The following is a 20,147-nucleotide window of genomic DNA, read 5'->3' as shown; positions in this document are numbered from 1 at the left end:
TTGGCACAGGAGGAGGAGGTGCGTGCCATCTGCCGGCTCCCTGTGTCCAGCCTTGCAGCAGCTGCAGCAGGCTCCAATGCACGCAATCCCCCTCTAACATCATCAGACTCAGAAGGCGCTCCCCTTGCACCCTGTAGCATCATGGCAAATGAACCCTTGGCTGCTGAAAGCAGCTGGAGGGTCAGATGCACCCACCGGGCCAGGCCGCTGAAGCTCAAACAGCTACAGCAGGGCTCCTGGGCGACATCAGGCCATGCAGGTTTCTCGTTGCAACGGGGATTCGGGGATCACAATGGATTTCAAAATGGGTCGTCCTGTCCCATCCTGGCCTGGGCAGGTGAGCATCCGTGGTGCCAAGGTGTGCGGCAGAGGAAGGGGTGGAGGCTCCCTTGATAAGACACCCCTTTACAAGTTAAGACATGAAACCAAGTTCTCCAAATGGCCTGTGGACCCCCCTTGCAATCTGTGATTCGGGGATCACAGCGGCATCTCCCTAACACGAACGACAGGAACGCAGAGCAAGCCAGGAGGGGCTGGAGCCACATTTATTCCTTGTTCTCAGCAGAGTGGCTGGCACATTTACATGCCGTCAGCGCCTTGCAGCCCCCAAAGTCTTTTGCAAACTTCAGCCGCCGCTTTACAGACCCACCGCCCACCACTGAAATGCGGCCTCCTCTGGGGTAGAGCCAGCAGCTGGTGAACAGCAGGGCAGCTGATGGCAGGAGGCGACGCTGGTCATTTCTGAATGGCCGAGCAGGGAAAGTAGCTTGGGCTCCATCTGTTTGAGCAGTGCTTGAACTAGGAGCAGCTGGACATTACAGTGCCACCCTCCCATGGTATCATTCTCCCCTCTTTCTATCACTCCACTCCCCCTTTTGCAGGAAGCAGCCTTCAGGAGTGGGGGTCCTTTCTGGCATGCACCCCCCAAGCCGGCAGTGCCTGGCACAACCACACTCCCCCCCACCCCCCCCAGTTCAAGCAAAGTGCCCAGATGTCTCAGGGCTTGCCATTCCCCTTCCCTTCTTCTGGGGGCTCTGCCTGTCCCGGGGGCTGTTCCTGGCAGGTTATCTGCACCTCATTGACTCTGGCCTTCACCTCCTTCCCGGTCCTGGGAGCCACTATGGTGAGGATGCCGTCGTGGGACAGCGTGGCTTTAACCAGCAGCGGGTCAACATCCATGGGGAGGATGTAGGTGCGGGTGAACTCGCGGGAGATGAAGCCGTGGCGGTCGGCCTTCTGGGGGTGCTGCCCCACCACCTCCAGCAGGTTGTCCACGGTGCGGACAGCGAGCTCGTCGGGCAGGAAGTGGCAGACGTCCAGGAACACCTGGAACTTGTGGTCGTTGAGGCTGATCTCCGAGATGCCCCGGTCCAGCTGCTTGTTGATCCGGGGCCGGATGTAGTAGCCGTGGTACAGGGTGGGGGCCAAGATCTCAGATGGGGACAAGCCTGAGAGAGACACAATGAGGAGGAGATGGTTTCTTAGCACTCGCAGGGGACCAAGATGAGCACAGAGGATGGGAGGGGGACAGGGGGAAGAACCTGGGATGCGGCAGGCAGCTCTTGGCTCTGCGCAGGATGCATGCCCTCCCATGCATCAAGCTGCAGCGGGGCCGCTCATGGGCACAACCCTTTGCCATCCACCCAGTGCTGCTGTTGGCCAGGTCAGGGGTTGTATCTGGCTGCAGGCTCAGCTGGCTGGGCTGATGGGTAGCATGGGTGCCATGGGGACAGAGCATAGCTCATGGCACCCACCCCAGCCAGGGGCTGGCACCCAGCTTTTGGGTCGAAGAGGGAACAGCTGGGCAGCGGGTGCTGCATGAAGCCTGGTCCCAGGGCGGGACAGACACGGAAAGCGCTGACTGGAGACAGACTGGCACGAAGGACTAAATCCCCCCGGGTGGCATTGTCCTGTGGGCTTTGCCTTCCCCCCAGCCAGGCTGGCGCTGAATGGTTCTGCTGCCTCCTGCATTTTTTCACGGCTGCCTGCTGCTGCTCTGCCTTTGTGCACAATGGCCCAACTCAGCTTTTCCCTTCTGCCCCAAGGCCACAGCCACGTCCCCTGGGCCAGCACTTTGCAAATGCCCCTAAACCTAGGTCTTGCCAGCCGCATTTCAAAATGGGCCGTCCTGTCCCATCCTGGCCTGGGCAGGTGAGCATCCGTGGTGCCAAGGTGTGCGGCAGAGGAAGGGGTGGAGGCTCCCTTGATAAGACACCCCTTTACAAGTTAAGACATGAAACCAAGTTCTCCAAATGGCCTGTAGACCCCCCTTGCAATCACGCAGCCACACGCTTCTCTGGGGGCCACAGCAGGTCTTGGCTGAGTGCCTGGGCCAAGCAAGCTGTCTATGGATGGCTGGAGAGTATGCATCAAGGGACCAGGGGCAGGATTTGGCTTGGCATTTGCCGCCTAGCGCAAATAGGGAGAAGGTGTGGGAGGAAGGCGCAAAGCAGGAGGGGACGAGGAGCCAGGAGATGCAAAACACAGCGATGCTCATTCTAGAGGCTCCTGCCTGCCATGCATGGGGCTCAGCGTGTCCGTGGGAGAGGAGCCTCCCAAGGGATGCGCGCCACACGCCAGCAGGAGCAACCGGAGCGGCAGCGATGCTGGCAGGGACCCGGCAGGGCCCCCATCCTGCTCCTTACCTTCCCCAAAGTTCTGGTCATACATCTTGCTGGGGTTGGCGAACTCGTACTCGGTGCTCATGGGGTAGGCGTGGGGCACCGTGCGCTCAGCCATGGTCAGCGGGGAGCGGCCCGGAGCGCCGGCTGCCTCTGCGAGCGAAGGCTGCGGAGGGTGAGGTTTTAATCGGGTGAATTCCAGAGGGAGGAGTGCGAGACACCAATACGACCAAAATAGACTCGCGGCCTGGCACGGCGCTGAGCCGGGCCGGAGGGAGAGCTCCTTGCTGCATTCCTGCAGGGATTCTGGGAAGTCCCGGCTGCTGCGACCGGCAGAGAGAAGGAAGGTTTTGCATAGGCACCGTTCCTAGGCTTCCCGCTATGGCAGAGGTGGGCTGGCAGGCTAGAGGGGGCCTGGAGGCTGGGTATCCACATCCAGATCCAACCGCAGTGCCAAAGATGCATCGTACAGCCTTTCCCCTCCATCTGCTGCGGCGTTTCTGTCACCCAAATTACACCAACGCCCCCACCTGCACTTTGCAGGGACGGGGGCTTGGAGGGTCAAGGAGCAAAGGCTGGCAGGGGGGTTTTGTGTTCAGTACCCTAAGGGTTAAACGCCTCTCTGGCCACAGCTGGAAGCCAATATTGCTGCCTTGTTCTGATGGCCTCGAAGCGTCTCCAAGCTGCAAACAAGCAGCAAGGCAGGGCTGCAACAGATGTCCCAGCCTCCACCCCGGCTCCAGGAGCTGGAGTCAGAGTGGGGCAGAGCACCGGGCCCTTGGCGGGTTCTCACAAGGGCCCTTGGCTATTTGGCCCCTTTACGTGCCAAACACAAGGTGAAAAAGATAACCAGGTAGCAGAGTCGTGACCGAGGATTCCTGACCCGGTGCTGTGAAGTTCTGCACGTACCCGTCAAATAGTGTTAATGCCTCTCCCTCTTCCTCCGCTACAAACGTGCTGTGCCACTGAGCTGAGGGCCAAGCCTGAGTATGAACTCTGGCCTGGCTCAGAGTCAGGGATGCCTATGACAGACACACCGGAGTAGTGGGGTACACATTCGACTCAGATCCATTTTTAAAAGACAAATGGTTTGATGCCCAAACAAGAACCCCATGTCCTGAAACCAGCCGTGCCTGCAGGATCCCCGCGCGTGCAGTGCAGGGCAGTGGGTGCCCTGGCACTCTGTACATGAGGCAGGAGTGGAGCAGCTCTCGCAGCAGTTTTCTCTGCCCTCCATCCCTCCGGCTGAGACCTGCAGCATCTGCTGCTGTGGCCAGGTCCTGCAGCCAGGAGGGGAGCTCCTGTCCTCGAGTTATAGCCCTGGGCAACTGAGCTGGGGTGGGGTCTCGCTTGCTGCTCCATGCTGTGGGAGGGGTCCATGCAGCTGTCGTGCTGCCAGCACCCGGTTTGTGCTGCTTGCTTGAGTCCATGGAGTTTGCATCAGCTCTAGGACAGGGCACAGCTGGATGCAGGAGGGGCTGCCCACTCCCCATGGCCCCCGTATGGCACATTGGACAGGTGTTCGGTAGCATCCTGCTTGTCCCTACGTAGTATCAATGCTGCCATTTGCACTGGCACGGGGTCTAGACGTGCCAGTCACGATGCTGTACAAACACAAGACAAAAACATGGTCCCTGTCCCCAAATGCTTCTGAGCTTCACTTAGCCACTCCAGCCTTGAGGCGCTTCAGAACGAGCCCAGCGCACCCCTGGGCTTTTCCCTTGGGATGTGCTGGGGGGAGGTTCAGGGGTCTCTCTGGAGGGCTCCAGCCAGCCCAGAGGGCATCTGTGCAGAGCAGAGGCAGGGCACTGTCGCGAGGAAGCGCCCAGATCTGCCGCGGGGAGGCAGCTGGGTCTGACTGGTGCCAGCCAGGCAGGCATGCCTGAGCCACCCCCCACCGAGTGAAGGGGAAGAGGGATGGACAGGTGAGGAGTTGGGAACAGGAAAGTTGGAAAATAAAAAAATAAGAGGCTGATGTCGCGCTCAGCTGGAGCCAGGAGGCGACAGGCAGCTGTGCCAGCCCCCCGCCTGCGCCGCCGGCCTCAGCCCCCAGACTTACTCAGCACTAAATTTAACCTGATGTTTCCTCTGAGTCAGTCCTTATTCTGAACGCAATCAGGAGTGCACGGGGGCTCAGTCTGGGGGTGGGCAGGGCGGATGACACGGGCTCTGGCCTTCAGACTGAGCCACAGAAACGCGTGCGCAGGCAGCGGGAGAGGGCCCCGGGCTGCTGCGGGTCGGGCTGGGGAAGCACCAGCGGAGCTGCCCAGATCCCGGCACCTCTGTGCTGCTCCAGAAACTCTGCGGGACCAGGGCACCACCCTGCACAGGAGACCGGCACCTGCCCACGCCCTGGGCCTGCATGTTTCTTTGGGGCTCCATGCTGCTGCCTTTGGACGGTGCCCAGCCGTGAGCTCTTCTGGGGGCTGCACTTTCCTTCTTCTTCCCATCACTAAAGCGAGGACGGCAGAGGGGCAGGAGCAGGGCTGGCACTAGAAGCGGTAACGCCGGCTGGCCCCTCCACCCCTCCTTTGAACCACTAAGCTTTACCTGACTCTTTGGGGCAGGGACCATTTCTTGGCCCTGCGTTTGTACAGCGCCAAGCACATGGTGACCCTGCGCTGTGATGGGGGCTTCTAGGCCCCAGTGCACTCCAGTGGCACAAAGGGTCTCAGGACACAGGGGTGGGTTCATGCATCAGGTTTATCCCCACCTCTCAGCCACACCGGACAGAGGTCTCCCTGTGTCCGGCTTGTCGCCGCTGTCCCGTGGCGAGGCTTTAGTGCTGGATGTGGGCGGACTCATGGGGGAGCTGAGCTGGTCTCCCTGCCCTCAGGAAAGCAGAGGGGCAACACCCTGCCCGCCCCCCTCCCCCCCTCCAGCTCACCCTTACCCAGGCTTGCCGCTGCCTGCAGGCAGCCGTGCGGGTGGAGGGCCAAGGCAGAAGTGTGGAACTGCTCAGGGGACATTTGGGTGCCGACCCCTTTGTCATCCCGATTCGCAAACAGACATGAAACGGGCTGGAGGTGACTAGCCCCGTGCAAGCTGCAGAGGGGCAGGACCCCCAGATTGGCAGGGTAGGACCAGGCCTGCTGCAGCTGGGGCACAAGGAGGGACAGACCAGCACTGGCAGGGGGCATCAGGGCTCGCAGGGGTAGCTGGAGAGGGACAAGTCCTGCGGTGAGCTGGCCCCCACCCATGGAGCAGCAGAGCTGCCTTGCGTGTGTCCCTGGGACCCAAATTGCAAAGCACAACAGGAAAGACAACGGCCCCTTGTCGCTTCTGCATGAGCCAAAGATAGGCGCTGCCCTGATCCTCCTGGCATCTGAAGCAGCTGGAGCCGTGGCCAAGCTGGCGAGGGCTCTGCTGATAAACAAGGCGTGGGGGGGCCAGGAGGCTGGCCAGCCGGCCTCGGCTTCTTGCTGACCCGCGAGACCAAGTTCTCTTTCCCCCACCCCCCGGCTCCTTCATCCAAATCCCCCAGACAATGGCCCGGCCAGTGCTGAATGGCGCAGACGGGAGCGGGATGATAAAACTCCTGACATCATTGTTCCAGAGAGTTCAGCAGGAGGCGCGCCCGGGACAGCTGGGGCTATAAAAAGCCCTCGTGCACCGGTCCCGGCACAACTCAGCCGCAGTCGCACTCACGCTTCCCCCAGCCAAGGCAAATGGATATCTCCATTCACCACCCCTTGCTGCGCAGACCCTTGATGTCCTTGTTCACCCCCAGCCGCATCTTCGACCAGAGCTTTGGAGAGCACCTCCTCGAGTCCGAGCTGTTCCCCACCTCGTCCAGCATCAGACCCTTCCTGCTGAGGTCCCCCTTCCTCCGGATGCCCGGCTGGCTGGACACGGGGTTCTCCGAGGTAACGCTTCTCTCTCGCCGCGCTTTGTGCTCTGCTGCTGGCTCTGGACCGGGGGAGCCCGTGACGGCGGGACTCATTGCAGAGCCAGGAGCTGCTTCCAGGGAGTTATCTGGGGGGAAATGGGGAGAGCCCAAGCTGGAGGCACCGGGGCTGACCCTCCACACCAGGCAGGGAACAGTCATCTGCATGAGGAATCCTATAAAATGCTAATTAATGGTAATTAAGCATTCCCTTGTGGATGTTGGCAATTAGTACTGTAGCCGTGGGGTCAAGGGGCAAGCAGCAGGGCGTGTGGGAGTTGCAGTTCTTTCTCCTAGTTGTTAGACCAAACTTGCTGTCAGAGGAAGGAAGGACCCCAGGAGACCTAGAGACCCTTTCAGACATGCCACAGGTGGGAGGGTAGCGGTGCTGTGCTTATGCATAGACCCCTCATCCAGATGGACTTTGTACACCCCCTGTGCAACTCTTTCCCTGGTCCTGGACCATCACCTTCCTGCCACCCCTGGAACGGAGGCAGGAACCAGCCTGCCGCTGCCCCTGCCCCTGCCCTGCCCTTGACTTGGCTGACCACTCCTAGAAGGACACCGAGGAAGGCCAACTCTCCCCAGCCTCTCGGAAAGTCATCAGGACCCCGAAGCCCGCAGCAGGGACCTGCAACACATCTCAGTGGCCGGGAGGCTGCTCCTAATGCCCCGCTGGTGCCGAGCAATCACGCAGATCCTGGGGAGGACTCAAAGTGAGGTCCTCCTGTTGGGCATCACACCCCCCGGTGCAGAAATGCACCTGCCATCCGGCCTCAAGTCACTGCTAGGGCAGATGTTCTCAGAAGATCTGCGCCAGGGAGCAGGGACGGGCTGTGGGGCCGGATGAGTCAGAGCGAGCGGCTTATTGGGCAGGTGCCTGCGCTGCTCCAAGGATGTGCCAGCCGTTGAGTCCCCCTCCCTGCCCCTTTGCTTCCTACACAGTCTGGTTCACACAGGGAGCAGTGGGCAGCTTCTTTGCTCCGTGCCACCCTGCCTGGCACAGCTGAGGCTCGCGCCCCGTCCTTCGGAGCCCTGTAAGGGGCAGGTCAGATCGGCCCCAGCGACCAACACCCCCTGCTCACAGGGCTGGCACCAGGGTGGCGTGGGGCTCCTACCAGGGGGATAGCGTGCAGTGGGAAGGGAGCAGCTGATGCCCTCTCCTTTGTGGCAGCATCCTGATGCCAAAGGGCCGCAGGACAATGAGGAAGCAGCTCCTGGGTTCCCACCGGCCGCTGGCAGCTTCCTCCCCACAGCTCAGCTCAGAAGAGCATGGGACTCCTGCCAAAGCCTCTCCAGCGAGACATCAGTGCCAGTTCTGCAGAGACGCTGGCTGCGTTATTTGTAACCTAGAGACGGGGAAGTTCCTTCTCCAACCTGCTGCTCCCCCCGGGGCTCCTCTTCCCCCTCGATCTCATCTTCCCAGATAATTCCCCTTCGCTCTCCGATGTCCCCGGCCCCCGGCTGAAGCTGCCAAGAGCAGCATATGCCTCCTGTCAGCTGGGTTGAAATTCCTCTCAATGTGCCGTCACCCCTGGCTCCAAACTGGCCCATGAAAAGGTCCCATTTATCACGCCAGGTCCTGCCTTGAGGAGTGGGAGGTAAAAGCAGCTGCTGGGATCACAGGACCTTGGCTGCAACATGCTGGACAGCTAGTAAACAGCAGGCCCGATTCTTCTCGGACCAGGGAGGCAGGGGTGGCTCTGCTAGCGTTAGGGGGTAACGGAGACAGCAGAGCCCTGTGCGGCTTTGGCAGCAAGTCCGGCGTGCGGAGGAGGAAGGATAGTGGAACCGTTTGAAAAGCCGGTGACAAACCTGCCTAGCATGATCGGAAGGGGACAATGCCCTCTTGCAATACCACGCGAAACAGCACATGGCTGGCTTAAAAGCTGCTGCTTCTTTCTGGGGCTGGTCCATGGAAAAAGGGTCCCAGTGCATCAGGACCCTGGTTGCAGGTAACCCCTGGGATTTCTCTAAGTGAAAGAAGTTGGAGGTGCGACGCAGCGGCTCTGATGGAGCTGGACCACCTTCTGCATGTCCCAAAACCCAGACACAGAGGGACCAGGTTTTCAAGGGGGGTCCTGTTCAAACACTGACTGTTACAAAGGGAAATCCAAAGCCTGAGAAAGCCACAGGACTCCACAGGGAGCAAATAGCTTGGCTCAGAGGGAGCCCAGAGCCTGAACGCGTGCCGACGGAGCAGGAGGTACGTCCACCTGCTGGGAAAAGGAAAACAAAAATGAAGCAGGCAGGAGGGAGGAGGACGGCTGGGCCCGGTGGTTCGGTTCCAGAAGTGAAGTCGAACGAGCATCCCTCCGGCCCCTGCGAAGCGGAGACAAAACAGCGTTCCCTACTGGGGGTAAAAGGGGAGACGCAAGCCCAGGTGACAGGGGCTGCCTGTAGAGCAACTCATTTCATGCCGGGAGTGATGCCACGGGGCGAATTTACCGGTGATCTGGAAAAGGGAGATGAGCAATTCACTGGTGACACATCCTGTGAGTCAGGACTGCGCAGGGGGAGGCGTGAAAGGGGCTGTGCCCAGTGGGTTTCTCTAGACCAGCGGTTCTCAACCTTTTTTGTGCCAGGACCCATTTGTAAACATCGATGGCCAGTCCTGACCCAGTAAATAGTTTAAGTAGCAAACAGTCGTCTGGCCCTGCTGGTGCCCCTCACTCCCGACACGCTGCCCCCAGGCCCCAGGGTGTAGGGCAGGGGGTGGGGCACGGGGGAGGCTGGAGCTCTGCCACCCTGCAAGAGAAAAACCACGGTTTCCCATGCTTTTAAGGAGAGTTCATTTTTAAGGGTTCACAACCCTTTCATATATTCTTGTGACCCACTTTTGGGTTGCAACCCAAGGGTACCGGCAAAAAAGCACGGAGTGGCAGTAGCAGGAAACAGATTGCAAGGGAGGGAAAACCACAGACCAGCTCCATTCCTGTACACAGGCAGGTTAAAAAGAGTTCAAGGTGACAGTGGCCTTAATGGCCAAGGGATCAGAAGTGTGACAGGGCAGCTCCCTGGCCAGGGCAGCCACAACACCTGGTACAGTGCAGGCTGCTGCCCTGGTTGCCCATGTGCCCCCTCAGTCAAACTACTCCCAGGGACAATATTTATTCTGCCCCTGTTCAGACACGAGCATAGAGCTGCTCCAGTATTTGCAGTGAGCATAAGAAACTAGAAAAAGAGAAAAAACCTAGCAGCCTAAGAGATGGGATAAAGCAAGGACCAGGGGGTCAAGTATAGTGCTGCTACCTTCAGGTCAGCCCTTGAGGGGTAACACATTTGAGGCCTGCCTGGGGTAGGATGATCCAGATTAGGGGAGCTTTTCCATGGGCTTGAAGGAGAAGGATGCATATGGCAGGCTGCTCTCAAGTTGTCCGTCTTAACCTGCCCCGTTTTGCAGATGCGATTGGATAAGGACAAGTTTTCCGTAAACCTCGATGTGAAGCATTTCTCCCCTGAGGAGCTGCAAATCAAGGTTCTGGGGGACACGGTTGAGATCCACGGGAAACATGAGGAGCGCCAGGTACGTCTGCTCGTGCAGGTCTGGGTTAAGCTGTGTCCACCAAAGGTGCCACGAGGTTGCCAGACCGCTTGCTAATCTGCTGCAATGGCTATCCCAGGAGGCGCTGTTTCACCCTCACCAAAAGACGCCCAGGGAGGAGGTTATTGCTGCGTCCTACATTCAGGGCAAAATGAACTGGATAAAGTCCACCTTGAAATGAGTTCTTCCTTCCAGGAATGGAGGGGAGAGGGGAGGGAGCCCAGCACAGAGACTGGTGAGCTGTGTAACAGAGAATAAGTGAACAATGAGCTTTAATAATTAAACCAAATGATCAAGCAAGCCCTAGTCCCAATCTGCTGCCACCTGAATATCTTCAGCTAGAACAGAAGTATGGTAGAACTCCAAGGTCCGATCCTGCTCTCTGTTACCTGAGTGCAGATCCCATTACAGCTTGGTCCTAGAGACGGCTGGGGCAGCTAGGAGGTGTGTGAAGGCATAGGCTGTGTCTATGCTGAGAGCTTTACTGGTATAGGAAGACCAGCACACTGTGCTTGCAACATGCTGCAAGCATGGGCACAAGGTGGAGCGGGCATGCTCAGCCCCAGAAAAGCCCCCAGCCACGAGTGAGCCATGCTACAGTGGTATCAGCACAGTCCTGCCAGTGTACTTGTCTATACTAGGGGCTTCTCTACCTATGTCTGCCAGGGATCAGACCCCTTTGCCCAATGCAGCTACAGTGGCAGAAGCCATAAGCACCACAGGGGACAGCAGCACAACACGTAATAATTAAAGTGATGGCCAATGAACTTGGTTCCCCTCACCTGAGACCAGCAGTTCACAGGGTGTTTATTAAGCCAGCTGGCAGTGGAAGTGTGGCCTTGGGCAGGGCAGTCTGAGCTCACAGCATCTGGTCAAGCTGCCCCCTGGTTGAAACGCTCCTTTTGGGCTGGTGCCTCCAAAGTGTGGCCTCAGCCCAGAGGGAATGCTGCCCAGACAGGCTGACTCAATTCCAGCTAACCAGTGCTGTCCTTCTCCCTCCCTTTTCGATCAGGATGAGCACGGCTACATTGCCAGGGAGTTCAACAGGAAATACAGGGTCCCCTCTGATGTGGATCCTGAATCCATCACCTCCTCCCTGTCCCTGGATGGTGTCCTGACAGTGAATGCACCACGGAGACCAACTGACCTTCCTGAACGTACCATTCCCATCATCCGTGAGGACAAATCTCCCACTTCGGGAGTCCAGAGAAAGTGAGCAGCCATTGAAAACCATCCCTGCCCAACTGGGGAAAACCTCTCCGTTGCATGCGAGCAGTGTATGCTGTCCTGAATAGCCACACCTATTTATTTATGCTGAGCAAAGCAAAAGGAGCCTATTTACTAACAAATAAAACATGAATAAGCACCTTGTGGTTTGGCCTTTGAGTATTTGGGACTTGGTGAAGGATCTGGGAATGTAGTGCCACTGCTATGTTACTAGGGGAAAGGCTCTGGTCACAGCAAAAAATCTGTAATAGTTATGTGTATTGTAGAGGTATCTAGGGGCCCCCACCATGGCTGAGGACCCCAGGGAGCAGGGTAATATATAAAGACAGAACAAGATGATGGTCTCTGCTCCAGAGGTGATAATCTGAGATATTATCAGTGTCCAGTTGGTAAGGAGAAACACACCAATGTACCCCAACTACCCATAGTCCATGATGTTTCTTTCCATAACTGAGCCAGCTCTAGAAAACCTTTGTGTACCATGGGGCCAAAGCTTGAATCTATTGTACTCAGTGTCTGCTGCACACTTGACTTCCCTGGGAGTTTTGACTGAGTAATGACTGTAGGGTTTGGTCCCTGCACAATAAACCAGGAGAGCTGGAAACTCCATGACACTGCATTTGATGTTCATGAACATGAATGGCCCAAAGGTGGGAGGACTGGATACAGCTTTGCACAATACACAACAGCATCACCCCCCTCCCCACTCTAGGCCAGCCAAGCTGAACTTGCGGGGATAGAAAAGGAGTCCTCCCTTTACTCAGGGCAGGGACCAGGAACCAGCGGCAAAGCCTCCTTTGGGTCACTAAGTGGCTTCCCCAGTTCATGGTGTCTGCTGCCTGCATGGCCAATGGTGGTACCAGTGGCACTGTCCCCACAGATTCCCATTCTCAGAGACACAGGGTTAGTGTGAAGCTGAGAACAAAACCTGCCTCCACAGCACTTCATGGACAGCAAGACTCAGATGGGCAGGAGCTCAGGGTAAGGCTAGTATGCCCCAGCAGCACCACCCCTTCACTATAGGCCACTGGTGTAATGAAGAGGATCTGGTTGACGATGAGGTATGTTCAGGTTCAGAGGACTACAGGCATCAGGAAACCAATGGTTTCTTCTGCTGTGAGAGAGTCTCTTAAGAAACGCTTGGCTGCTTTTTCTTCATGTGCAGGAATGTTTTGCAAACACTTGTTGCACAATCTGTCTCTTGGTATTTCACTCTGGGTTTCCGTAAACCTGATCCCTTCTGACTGTGCCTGACAAAAAAATCTGTCCAAGGGAAATTCATTGGTTTGGTGAGAAAGCTCCAGGACAATGTAAACCCATTCTAGACACAGGCAGCGGATAATGCTGAACAGGAAAATGAGCATATCTTAAATCTCTAGAATAACTCACATTGTAGGGAAATGTCCACAAGTTGCAACTAATTCAGAGCAGGCCCAGAAGATAATTGTGTAGCTGCTGTAAATGCAGATACACCCAGAGCCGATGACAATGTCCTACTCTGATGGTACAAACCACATCGCTTTGAAACTATGTGGCACATGCCTTTCAAGCAATAAATAGCAGCTGATGTAGAAAATCCAGCTGATTTATGCTAATGTTGTAGGGTAATGCAAAATGTCATGGAGTTTTACTCATGTGCCACTAGCAGCTTAACACAGACGTGTCTGTGGCAAAGAGGACGAGGTGTGGAATTAATTATGTTGCAGTTCTGTACATCCAGCCCAGAAAGGGGAGAGAAAGTTAGCGTGAACTGCATCACTTTACTAAGGCACAAGCTTCCTTTTCCCAGACAACTTGTTTTCTTTGCCTAACTGGAGCCTGTCACTTAGAGGCACCTCTAATATCAACTGAACTAAACGTTACAACCAGCCCCTGATCCATAAAGTGACAGAAGAAGGTTAACATTTATTTACTTAGATTTTGTGGAAAAAATAACTAGTCAAACATTTAAATCGGCAGTTACAGACTGAACCCTATTACAGCTTAAGAATGCTCCTGGAGCTCTCTGTCCTGGGACTATGTCACATGAACCACAGCTTTCCACTCTGCTTGGTTTTAATATCAGAAACGCGTTATAATCGGAAGAGCAGCCTATAAGCAGCACTGGCACACAGGTTTACTGGTCTAACCACAGGCCTGGAGACTTGCTCTGCTTCTACTCCTTCTGCTGTGCCTCTTCCTGCTCTTTTCTTGGGACTTCAACACAAACAAGGGGAGCTTTCCCTTGAGAAGGCTCATAGTCGATCATGTAGCAGGACCGTGCAGTAGGTTTGAATGGAGGGGGTTCCAGCTCAGGCTGGTGTCCAGGAAACCAGTGAGGCTCTCGTTTAAATCCTAAGGGAACACAGAGGAGGCAAGTGATGAGTAAATGCAAAGTAATGAGCAGATAAGCAGATGAGACACCAAGACTGGTGTCATCAAGCCCAGGTAGCCTCCACCCTTGGCTAACCCATATACAGGGAAGCTAAACACGGGGGTTGAGGGGGTCTTATAATGCATGTTCAGCTGGTTGGCACATCCCAGCAATGTATCATCATATCTGGATCTTACTTTGGGAGGAGAACATGCTGGAAAGACTTATCTAAGTAGGAGGTGTGGGATCTTCAAAACCGCCTCAGCAAATACCTCATTTGGATACTTTTCAACATCCCACTTCAGATCAGGAAAGAGAAATATTCCACTGATGCCCCCAGCCCTGCAGACACCACTAGATCTGCGGTGTGTTATGAGGATTCAACGTCTGACTCAGGTGTGGGTACTGCCAAAGAAAGGGTGCCAGACGCAACACCCTGCCAATTGTATCTGGCATTGTGGCTCTGTATGAGAACAGACAAAAAGAGAGGTCTGTGCCCACGCGGGCAGGAGACAGGGATTCCAGACTAAATAAGCCCATGGTCTGATCTGGTCCTAAATAGCCTTTGTTCCCCGCCAGGGACTGTGAATCTTTTGTCCCTGATCTTTCATGTGTTGGACAGGGTTTTGGCAAGGCAACTCCTGTTGATGTGGGTGCTAACTCTGCAAGTGAAACTGGGCATCACATGCTTGGCTGCTTGACACAGAGGATCCAGCTACCAAAACCACTAATCTCTTGCTTTGGAGGCCTGACTTCCTCCTATACACAGCACACACCCACATGGGTGCATACCTCTGTACCTGCCCTGGTCAAACCTACTGATTACACTTAGAAAGACACAAAGAGCAATGGGAAATGTGGGTTCCTTTGGCTTCCAACATTACGTTAATAAAAAATGCATTAGATGTTGCCATGATAGGGCCTAAGTATTTGGCAGTGTAAATGGACAGAGCGCTTCCCCTGGAGGGAAAAAACCTGACTCCCAATATCAGCATTTTTCGGACTTTGCTTTCCTCTAACCATCTGCTCTACGATGATCTGCCCATAAGGATGTTCCACTTGTTCTTTCCATAGCATCACAAGTGTATGGAGAGATAAGCAAAACATCACTCATATCACTGAAGCCATCAGACACATCCTGAAACAGGACTGATCTAGACATGGCAAGGACTGTTCTCTGCATGAGAGAGAATTGAGAGCAATGAGTATGGATTTACGTTCAGAGCCTTGGGCATCATTTTGATAAGGAATTTTAGCCTCTGAAGAATATAAAAGGAACACCGGAAATGCAAACACCCCACACCCCGTGTAACTTGAAATACAAGCTCCAGATACTGAGATCTAGAGGCACAACTCAGCAAGGAAAGAAAAACAAACTCCCTTTTCAGCTCTGCCCATGGTTATCATTCAAAAGCTTTTCATCATCCACCACACAGATCGAACTGACTACATTCCTACTCCATGCACCTACTTCTTGGGCTGTGATGCTTCTCCTTGTTGTAATCAGATGAATAAATGGTTTCAAAATAGTGAGCATACTGAAAGAAAAAGCACGTATTTAGTGAGGCAGAACATAAGCAAACAAACATATAACAGGGAGGGAAACGTTCTGTTTCTGGTAAAGACGTAGTTCGGTTGTCTTTAAACTTGAGCTGAGCTACAGCCACTACAGAAATGACTCATCACCTGCAATTAAGTAATATTAGCATCACAGGGCAACAGCCAGAAGGGTGACGCCAAAGCAAAGTGAAACACTGACTGGTGAAACTGAATTATAAATAGCTTATGATTTACAAATTGCCTTGAGGTCCTTTGCCCAAACCAAGGCCTTAGTTTGCAAAGAAATTTATGGCTTAATGGCTCTGCTGCTAGCAATATATTTCCCTGCAGCAAGTAGGATATGAGGTAGGACAACTTGAGTGACTTGAAGTCACAGGCCAGGATCAGGACATCAAACACAAAGGAGAGAATACCAAGGACAGCATAAAAGCAAAGTGAACAGGCAAATGGCACTAAGGACTACTCAAGGACTGAGAGCTGAGAGAGGCTGGTCCTCAATCTTGAAGGGGCAGGAGTCAGATATAGGAGAGCAACAGGCTGGGGTGTTGTCTGCCCGTAGGAAGGGCTGAGGGAACAGAAAGCTGCTACCTGAGAAGGGAGTGGTTTGGGCTGCACAATTTTTCGGATATCGAACCGCTCCTCATTCCAGTTCCCCATCAGGGTTTTGTTGGAATAAGCATCCTCATTGGTGGTACATCTCCAGCCGTACTGGATAAACTTGGACATGCTGTTCCAGTCTGTCCACACTTCACCGTGGCCATTGGCATGCATCATGGTGCCACAGTGCGGGTTATAGAAACACGACAGAGACATGTTCTGGGGAACAGAAACCACAAAGCACATTGGGAATGACTCTGATCTCTGGCAAGACCGAACAGCGTGTTGAAAAGTTGTCCCCTCTGACACCCTGTTACTTGGCCAAGCAGCACCCAGCTTCCCATAGTCTGAATTCTTGGGTGTGGTGTGTGCGCGCTAAGCCTCCTTCCCTAGAAACACGTCCTGCTTCACCAGCTATACCAGAACGTCACCCTCACCATACACAGGTCAAGGGGAGCAGAGAAATTAAGTGACTTATCCAAAGCCAAAGAGCCGATAGCTGAGCTGAAATTAGGGTTTGCTAATTGCAAGCTCCCCGCCCTCTACTCAGGCGAGGCCTTTTCCTAATAGAAGCCTTGCCTCAGCTGTCATTATTCAAGTGATTTTTAACAGATTTCCTTGCCCTGAAGAGCAGCTCAAAGGACCGCAAGCAGCATAACAGAGAGTGCCAGGGCTGCTATTCCAACTCAACTTATGTTGCAACGTGAATCCCAGGATACACAAACGGAGCCATGAGCACTATCATCTATCACCAGACTCTCTCTCGGGTGGAATTACGGTTCCCTTGGTGACATCGGCGTTCACAGGAACGGGCTCACGTCTGAGGGCGCGGGAAGAGGAAGGTTTTAAGCATCCGAAGGGCGTGGGGGAGGCGAACCAGAAACGCAATGAGAAGTTGCCATGAACGGCACCGGGTGGCTTGACCATGTTCGGAAGAACATCAGAGGCGGCTCAAGCTGAGATCATGAGCCAGAAGAAACCTGGTGCAAAAAGCTCCGCCAGGGAATACCTCCGAATCCGTACTGGTTGTTCGACCGAGTGACAAAAGACTCTCGTCCATGGCAAAGCTACCCGGTCCTTGTCCCAGTCTCAGCTACGTCGGTCTCCGATAAAAGGGCGATACCAGGGCCTCGGCACACGGGCACGGACCCGAGCGCGGCAGCGAAGCGCTGCCAAGCCCGTGCCCACAGACCGTCCCCAACAGCAAGGGGCAGGCGACAGGCGGAGGGGGACCGGGCAGCAAAAAATACTGGCTGCTCATGTTTATGAGGTAAGGGCTTTATCACCAGCTGGCGCTGATGTCACCAGCTCCAGCTCGCCGGTGATGTTAGCCGCTGGCATCACTCGCTGTTTCCCCGAAATTTTTGGGAGCCCAGTGTGGCCAGGCATCTCGCTGCTTAGCAACAGCTGACAATTAAATGGATGCCCGAGGGGGAAGCCACATCGGCCACCGCTGCTCCGCCCGGCCGCACGCGGCCCCGAGAAGCCACGACGTCCTCCCAAAACGTGCCCATGGTCTCCAGCAACCGAACCAGGCCCCCCGCCCCCCAGGCCTGGAGAAGGGCGGCTGAGCAGCGGGGGGAAAGTTGTTGGCAGAGGTTTGGGCGCAGCGGGCGACCACCCAGCTCGCCGCCCCCCGGACTGACCACGGGCAGCGGGCACCCCTTGGTTTTTCGCAGCCCCCTCCCCCCAGACTCGCACGTGGCCACTGGCCTCGCCCCCTCCCCCGGCCGCACCTGTGCCGCCCCCTGGCGCGCGCGGAGGGCGGAGCCGGCGGCACTTGGAGCGGCGGCGCGCGTTGCCCCTAGCAACGGCGGGACGTCATCGGCACGCGCCGGGCAGCCGGCCGTCTGTGACGTACCGAGGAGCGCCGGGGGGGGGCCATGGACGCCGAGCGGCATGTGCTGCTGGTGGGGGAGGGGAACTTCTCCTTCGCCGCCGCCCTGGGCCAGGCCGGGGCCGGCCGCCTCACCGCCACGTGCCCCGAGCGCCGGGCACACGCGTGCGGCCGCGCGGGGGCGGCGCGGAGCCTCCAGCGCCTGCGGGCCGCGGGTAACGTCCCCGTGGCCGAGAGGTTGAGTGTAGGCAGCAAGCGGCGAGGGCGGAAGCACGAGGGGTCTTCGCTCCTGACGCCGATTCGGGGCGGGTCGCGGCAGGAAGACGAGTCTGGGGCTCCCGAGAGCGTTTCAGACGGGACGGGGCCAGACTCGAGTCCGTCCGGTTGAGACCGTCCTGCCCACGGGATGCGGTGGGATCTGGGCACCTGTCTGTGTCTCGAGGTCTGATTTTTAAAAGGGGGCTTTCTCTTCCTTTTTTGCTCATCGCCAAGGGTAGAAGCAGTGTGCCAGACGGTTAACCCAGGTATGCCCGCCCATGTGTCCTTGTCCTGATTGCAGAGGGTCCATCGTGGGCAGCTGGTGCCACCTTCGTTGCCCCAGGGCCGACCGGAAGTGGCTGCAGTGCTTCATCCGAGGGGGCGCCTGTGCCTCCGTCCCGCCCGTCGCCTAAGTGGGGGGTGTGGCTGGTCCAGGGGTGCACCAGCGCTCTTGGGGGGGCATGTGCTCCCCCTGTGCGTTGCCACGGGGGTCCATCCTTTACATTCACTGCTCTCTTGCTCTGATTGTTGTAGGAGCTGACGTTCGCTTTGGTGTGGACTGCACCAAACTGAGGGAATTCTTTTCACCAGCAGAGAGAAGGTTTGATCGTATTTATTTTAACTTCCCCCACTGTGGGAAGAAGTCGGGCGTGAAAAAGAACAGAGAGCTCCTCGCCAAATTTTTCTGTAGGTGAGTAAAATGGAGTTGAGCTATGCTATAGGAACTTCCTGATGGTTCCTTAATGAAGCATTGGCGTTTTAAAAAGTGCGTAGTTGATAAGCTATGAAAAAGTATAGAGGTTTTCAGTGATCTCAGAATCCATTGTCTGCCCTGTTGTGTTGTCCCTGTTCAATTTGTATGTGCTTTAGGAGGGGTGTACCTCGGCCAATGCCGATTTTTAAAGATGCATATCGGCCGATACCGATCCGATTTCCGATACCAGCCAGGCAGTGGTGGAGAGTGGGGGGGGGGGGGTGTAAATACATGCGCACAAAAGAGATTTCTGATATGGATAACTTTCTTTATATTGGTGTTGATCTGATGTCGGACCGATGTATCAGTGCACCTCTCTGCTTATGGGGAATTCTTATTACCCGGTTCTCGTTCTAGCTGTGCAGAAGTGCTCACAGAGAAGGGGGAGGTTCATGTGGTTCTTTGCAGAGGACAAGGCGGAACACCCGCTGACCAGCCAACGAGAGAGTGGCACAACAGCTGGCAGGTGGTAGCCATGGGAGCAGGAGGAGGATTTATCCTGAGTGATGTTCATCCCTTTGAGGCAGAGCACATTCCTGGATATGAATGCACAGGCTACAGGTAACGTACAGATCCTGCTGAAACCTGTCACCGATGTTCTTTACTGTGTCTTGGTCCCTTTCACAATGTCTGGCATCTGCAACGGTGGTTTCCAGCGTTGCAGTTTCTTTACCTGGGGTGGAGTGCTGATCCTCTACAGCGTGTACATTACTGGGCTGACTGTTGCATTGGTTCAGCAGTTGTGTGATGTCACCTGTTTTTGTATGCTTAATGTTAGCCAGAAGTACCATTACTTTTTCAGCTGTCATTTTTGTTTGTGTTACCAGGAGTCAAGATAAGTCTTTTTGTGTAGAAGGTGCCTTGAACCATATCTTTACCCGGAGCTTGCCATTTCCACACCCCAGCCGTTTGATCTGTCAGATTAAACTGGACAGCAAATGCATTTCTTTCCAGGTTCCTGAAATATTTGTAGACAAAATCAACAGGTGAGTATTTGAGTCCAATCTCAGGTTATTTGTCCAGTATCAGATTGGCCCATAAAAGCAAACAAGGAACAAATACCCTACTAACAATCTACAGTCTTGCGCAAATGATCAGTTTGTCTCTCTGAGACAGGTGCTCGCTAAATACCCCATATGCGGTCCCCTCTTGGTGGGCAAAGGGGATGACGGATTTGATAATTTCATTTATTTTTAAGTGTTTCTTCCATGTTCATGGTTCACCTAGGGTAAGAGAGGGTAACTGATCTGTGAAGACTAAGGTGCACCTAGACTGTTCTAACATACTGAAGTAGAAGATTGAAATACTAACACCTTGTATAGTGATTTGAGAGCAGCCCTGGAGCTGGCTTAGTGTGCTAATGCTACAGTCCTAAGGCAAGTTATGATTAAGAATGGTAACCAGTCTCTGAACAGCTGCATATACTGGAGCTTGTCCAGTGCTAGCACTGTTTCTTTGGCCTCCTTAAATAACTTGGTAATGCAAACACAATGAGTGGAAATGAGAAGAC

The 20,147-nt window shown here is 55.1% G+C and overlaps 4 protein-coding genes across 7 annotated transcripts in view; 2 read left to right on the top strand and 2 right to left on the bottom strand.

The window, feature by feature from the left end:
• Window positions 1-523: 523 nt before the first annotated feature.
• On the bottom strand, window positions 524-2,754 carry HSPB2 (heat shock protein family B (small) member 2). Its single transcript, XM_090027275.1, has 2 exons — window positions 2,646-2,754; window positions 524-1,448 (listed from the first exon to the last, which is right to left on the bottom strand). The coding sequence occupies exons 1-2, from the start codon at window positions 2,737-2,739 to the stop codon at window positions 997-999; spliced, it is 546 nt and encodes a 181-aa protein (XP_089883401.1). The 5' UTR covers window positions 2,740-2,754; the 3' UTR covers window positions 524-996.
• A 3,290-nt stretch (window positions 2,755-6,044) lies between these two features.
• On the top strand, window positions 6,045-11,417 carry CRYAB (crystallin alpha B). The gene is made up of 3 exons (XM_090027827.1): window positions 6,045-6,487; window positions 9,911-10,033; window positions 11,064-11,417. Exons 1-3 carry the CDS (start codon window positions 6,290-6,292, stop codon window positions 11,265-11,267), a joined length of 525 nt encoding a protein of 174 aa, XP_089883953.1. The 5' UTR covers window positions 6,045-6,289; the 3' UTR covers window positions 11,268-11,417.
• A 1,746-nt stretch (window positions 11,418-13,163) lies between these two features.
• Window positions 13,164-17,775, bottom strand: CFAP68 (cilia and flagella associated protein 68). Of its 3 annotated transcripts, none has more exons than XM_090026727.1 (4): window positions 17,650-17,775; window positions 15,780-16,007; window positions 15,103-15,169; window positions 13,164-13,612 (listed from the first exon to the last, which is right to left on the bottom strand). In XM_090026727.1, exons 1-4 carry the CDS (start codon window positions 17,671-17,673, stop codon window positions 13,434-13,436), a joined length of 498 nt encoding a protein of 165 aa, XP_089882853.1. In that variant the 5' UTR covers window positions 17,674-17,775; the 3' UTR covers window positions 13,164-13,433. The 3 variants fall into 3 exon arrangements, with proteins under 3 accessions (XP_089882853.1, XP_089882852.1, XP_089882854.1); XM_090026726.1 differs by having other exon boundaries at window positions 17,525-17,689; XM_090026728.1 differs by lacking the exon at window positions 17,650-17,775 and adding an exon at window positions 16,798-17,397.
• LOC149853500 (alpha-1,2-mannosyltransferase ALG9) overlaps window positions 17,672-20,147 on the top strand; it is a 43,353-nt gene continuing 40,877 nt past the window's right edge. For both annotated transcript variants that reach the window (XM_090026724.1, XM_090026719.1), the window contains exons 1-4: window positions 17,672-17,840; window positions 18,418-18,574; window positions 18,995-19,198; window positions 19,465-19,623. In XM_090026724.1, the coding sequence (XP_089882850.1) occupies window positions 17,672-17,840; window positions 18,418-18,574; window positions 18,995-19,198; window positions 19,465-19,623 (689 nt within the window). The remainder of the gene's footprint in view (window positions 17,841-18,417; window positions 18,575-18,994; window positions 19,199-19,464; window positions 19,624-20,147) is intronic.

This window comes from Crocodylus siamensis, chromosome 14 (assembly GCF_052110815.1).
Source record: "Crocodylus siamensis isolate JL-2025a chromosome 14, ASM5211081v1, whole genome shotgun sequence".
NCBI lineage: Eukaryota > Metazoa > Chordata > Crocodylia > Crocodylidae > Crocodylus > Crocodylus siamensis.
This window is presented reverse-complemented; position numbering and strand designations above follow the sequence as displayed.

Excerpts from the sequence above, each read along its gene's own strand:
- HSPB2 (XM_090027275.1), bottom strand. The coding sequence starts at position 2,739 with ATGGCTGAGCGCACGGTGCCCCACGCCTACCCCATGAGCACCGAGTAC. Across the intron at positions 1,449-2,645 it reads TGACCAGAACTTTGGGGAAG|GCTTGTCCCCATCTGAGATC; the intron begins GTAAGGAGCAGG and ends TGTCTCTCTCAG.
- CRYAB (XM_090027827.1), top strand. The coding sequence starts at position 6,290 with ATGGATATCTCCATTCACCACCCCTTGCTGCGCAGACCCTTGATGTCC. Across the intron at positions 6,488-9,910 it reads TGGACACGGGGTTCTCCGAG|ATGCGATTGGATAAGGACAA; the intron begins GTAACGCTTCTC and ends CCCGTTTTGCAG. Across the intron at positions 10,034-11,063 it reads GGAAACATGAGGAGCGCCAG|GATGAGCACGGCTACATTGC; the intron begins GTACGTCTGCTC and ends CTTTTCGATCAG.
- CFAP68 (XM_090026726.1), bottom strand. The coding sequence starts at position 17,689 with ATGCCGCTCGGCGTCCATGGCCCCCCCCCGGCGCTCCTCGGTACGTCA. Across the intron at positions 15,170-15,779 it reads CCAAACCACTCCCTTCTCAG|TATGCTCACTATTTTGAAAC; the intron begins GTAGCAGCTTTC and ends TTTTTCTTTCAG. Across the intron at positions 13,613-15,102 it reads GAAGCATCACAGCCCAAGAA|GATTTAAACGAGAGCCTCAC; the intron begins GTAGGTGCATGG and ends GTGTTCCCTTAG.